The following is a 2,622-nucleotide window of genomic DNA, read 5'->3' on the forward strand; positions in this document are numbered from 1 at the left end:
GCATGCTGTCTTTAGGGGCAGCAGAGCTCATGGAGAAGCCTGTAATATTGTGGGTGTATCTACAATGCTTCCAACTGGAATTCAGCATGGAAATGACCAGCTTGTTTCTGTAGGACTTGCCAAGAGTGTTGCAAAGAATTCAGTAGGAAGGAGCACCACACCAAGGATTTTGTTTAGATATATGAGTCTGGCCATGCACACAATTTAGGGCAAACTTCACGCAGGAGAAGAAGAGGCTTATGCTTCAGGGAAAAAGGATGATGCCTCCCTGCCAGCATGGTCACAAATCTGAGCTTAGGTAATAGCAGAGTACTCCATGCCTGAGAAGCTTTACTGCCAAAAAAAAGAATAATGAGAGCTTTCAAGTGTCCAAGAGTGACTTTTTGGGTTTTTTTTTCACTCAGGTCATGGATTCAGTCTTGACTACTGCTCAGTTTGACTATGATGTGAAAAAATTCTTTGTAATACATTTTCATTCTTGATTCATAACAAGTCCTTTTTGTTTTGTCCTGCAGGGCTGTTCTTCCTCTTTGTGTTAACACCAATCCATATGTTGTAGATGTACATGCCCTTTTTCATGCAAATAATCACTAAACCCTGTAAGTTGGAAGACACCTCTAAGACCATCGAGTCCGATCACTCCCCTAGACCTGAAATGGCCACCACTGACCCACATCTCTGAGTGCCACATCCAAACATTTTTTGAACACTTTCAGGGATGTTCCTCCACCACTTCCTTGGGCAGCCTGTGCCAGGGTTTGACAACCCTTTCCATGAAGAAATTTTTCCTAATGTCTAATCCAAACCTATATCCTTCAAGCTCTTAATCAGTTATTCTCACATAGTTGTTCTTATGGCTTCTCCAAGTTACATTTTGTGCTCAAGTGCAAACCCCTTCAGGCTCTCAGGGTCATAACAGTATGCTCATATTCTGATTTGCCTTATTCTGTATCATTCACTTACTATTCTCTCCCCATGAGAGGAAAGTGGATAAATATATCTTTGCCATAATGCTTTGTGCTTAGCTGACATTTTCCAATACCAGTGTAGCTTTTAAAAGACAGAAAAATGCCACCTTCTAGTTTCCTTTATATAAAGAAAGAAGGAAAAGCAGAAGGTCTCAAGGCCACATCTCTCAATTCTGGTGCCTTATGTGCTAGAACTACAGATCTGTAATTATAAGAGCTGGAACATTAAATGCTGATATACATGACAAGGGCTGTAAGCACAGCAGGGAAATACATGCTTTAGACTTTGGAAACCAAAGCTTTCTTTTTGGAACAGAGCCACATACCGGTGTTCAGGACCTTTTTGGTAATTTTAGGATACTTTTGAAATTTTACAAAATAGTAGCTTTCATATTCCATCAAAATTGTCTCAAGATCAATGTTGTCACAAACTTCAAAGCCACGTAAACCCAATTTTGTCTCTTGCTCCAGGGCATTTGCAGCATCAACATATCTGGTAATTAAAAAAACCCAAAACAAACAAAGATAAAAAACTCTGATTTTGGAGCGAAGAAGCAAACAATGGCACTAGTAAGTTTATGGTATCTTTAACCTGTCCACAATCCTATTTTTATAAAAGTATAAACTCTATTTTAAAAAAAAAACTTTGCTGGTTGATCTAAGGTATTTTTAAACTATACAGGGCATTTTTGTTCCAGAAACTGAAACAATTTAGCAAAGCAAACTGTGAGGATATGTAATAGTCGTTTACCACTTTCTCACATCAACCCAAAGACCCACACTGTCCCTTTCAGCCAACAGAGGACAGAAAGATGCAGTACAGCAGGTCAGATACACACAATCCCACAAGGGTGAAGCACTATTATTTAAAAAACATACCCTTCCTCAATTAAATAATGCAAAATTAGAATGAGGAGATTTTTCCGACGAGCTTCTGTTCGCATCTCCTCCTGTGAATTAAGACAGAACTCTAGATCAAATGTAATATTCTCTTCATTGCTGTAAACAGCATCTAAATGTAGCCTCTGGAAACAAACAAATTAAGACAACAGCATGTAAGAACTGTAAAACAACTCACTGTTAATAAACACAAGGAAAGTGGTTTTCAATCTAATTTTTCTTACACATTATCAGGGCTACTGGATGGGTAGAAACCTTTTGCTAGAGAAGAGAAAATTACTTTAAGGCTGAACAAATAACTTACTTCCCTTGCTATGGTTATGGCTCCCAACATGTTCAGGCTGCTGTGAATTTCAGGGTGGGACTCTTGCAGACCTCAATGCTTCATGGGCTGTACAAGGAAATCTCGTGCTCCATCCTGGCTGTGTCCTTCCCTTGCAACCAGAAACCTGTTCTCTGAGTGCCTGGAGAAGGAGGGCTGGAGAACAGGTCTGGGATCTGCATGACTCTACTACAAAGACCAGCTGTAACACTTGCGGACACCTCCCATTTCATAGGCCTTGATATATAAACACGACAAATAAAACGCAGACACTGGAAGTATTAGTGGATTGGGATAACACGAAACTTGCAAAATTTTAACACAGGAGTGACCAAAATCAGGTCTCAACACATAGAAATTTCAATATGGAGTCAGTCCCATGGACTTCTTGGCACAGACTGGAGAAGCCAAATTCATTCACAAACGGTTCAG

At 39.7% G+C, this 2,622-nt stretch overlaps 1 protein-coding gene across 14 annotated transcripts in view; it reads right to left on the reverse strand.

The window, feature by feature from the left end:
• Positions 1-2,616, reverse strand: part of KATNAL2 (katanin catalytic subunit A1 like 2) — a 23,199-nt gene extending 20,583 nt beyond the window's left edge. For 12 of the 14 annotated variants that reach the window (XM_017743711.1, XM_017743708.1, XM_008640927.2 and 9 more), the window contains exons 1-3: positions 2,173-2,616; positions 1,848-1,993; positions 1,295-1,461 (exon numbers count right to left, since the gene is read on the reverse strand). In XM_017743711.1, coding sequence (XP_017599200.1) covers positions 1,295-1,461; positions 1,848-1,993; positions 2,173-2,202 — 343 coding nt within the window. In that variant the 5' untranslated portion in view covers positions 2,203-2,616. The remainder of the gene's footprint in view (positions 1-1,294; positions 1,462-1,847; positions 1,994-2,172) is intronic. The other 2 variants (XM_017743703.1, XM_017743712.1) reach the window with 2 other exon arrangements.
• Positions 2,617-2,622: the final 6 nt, after the last annotated feature.

This window comes from Corvus brachyrhynchos, unplaced genomic scaffold (genome assembly GCF_000691975.1).
Source record: "Corvus brachyrhynchos isolate BGI_N302 unplaced genomic scaffold, ASM69197v1 scaffold8, whole genome shotgun sequence".
NCBI classification, from domain to species: Eukaryota; Metazoa; Chordata; class Aves; order Passeriformes; family Corvidae; genus Corvus; species Corvus brachyrhynchos.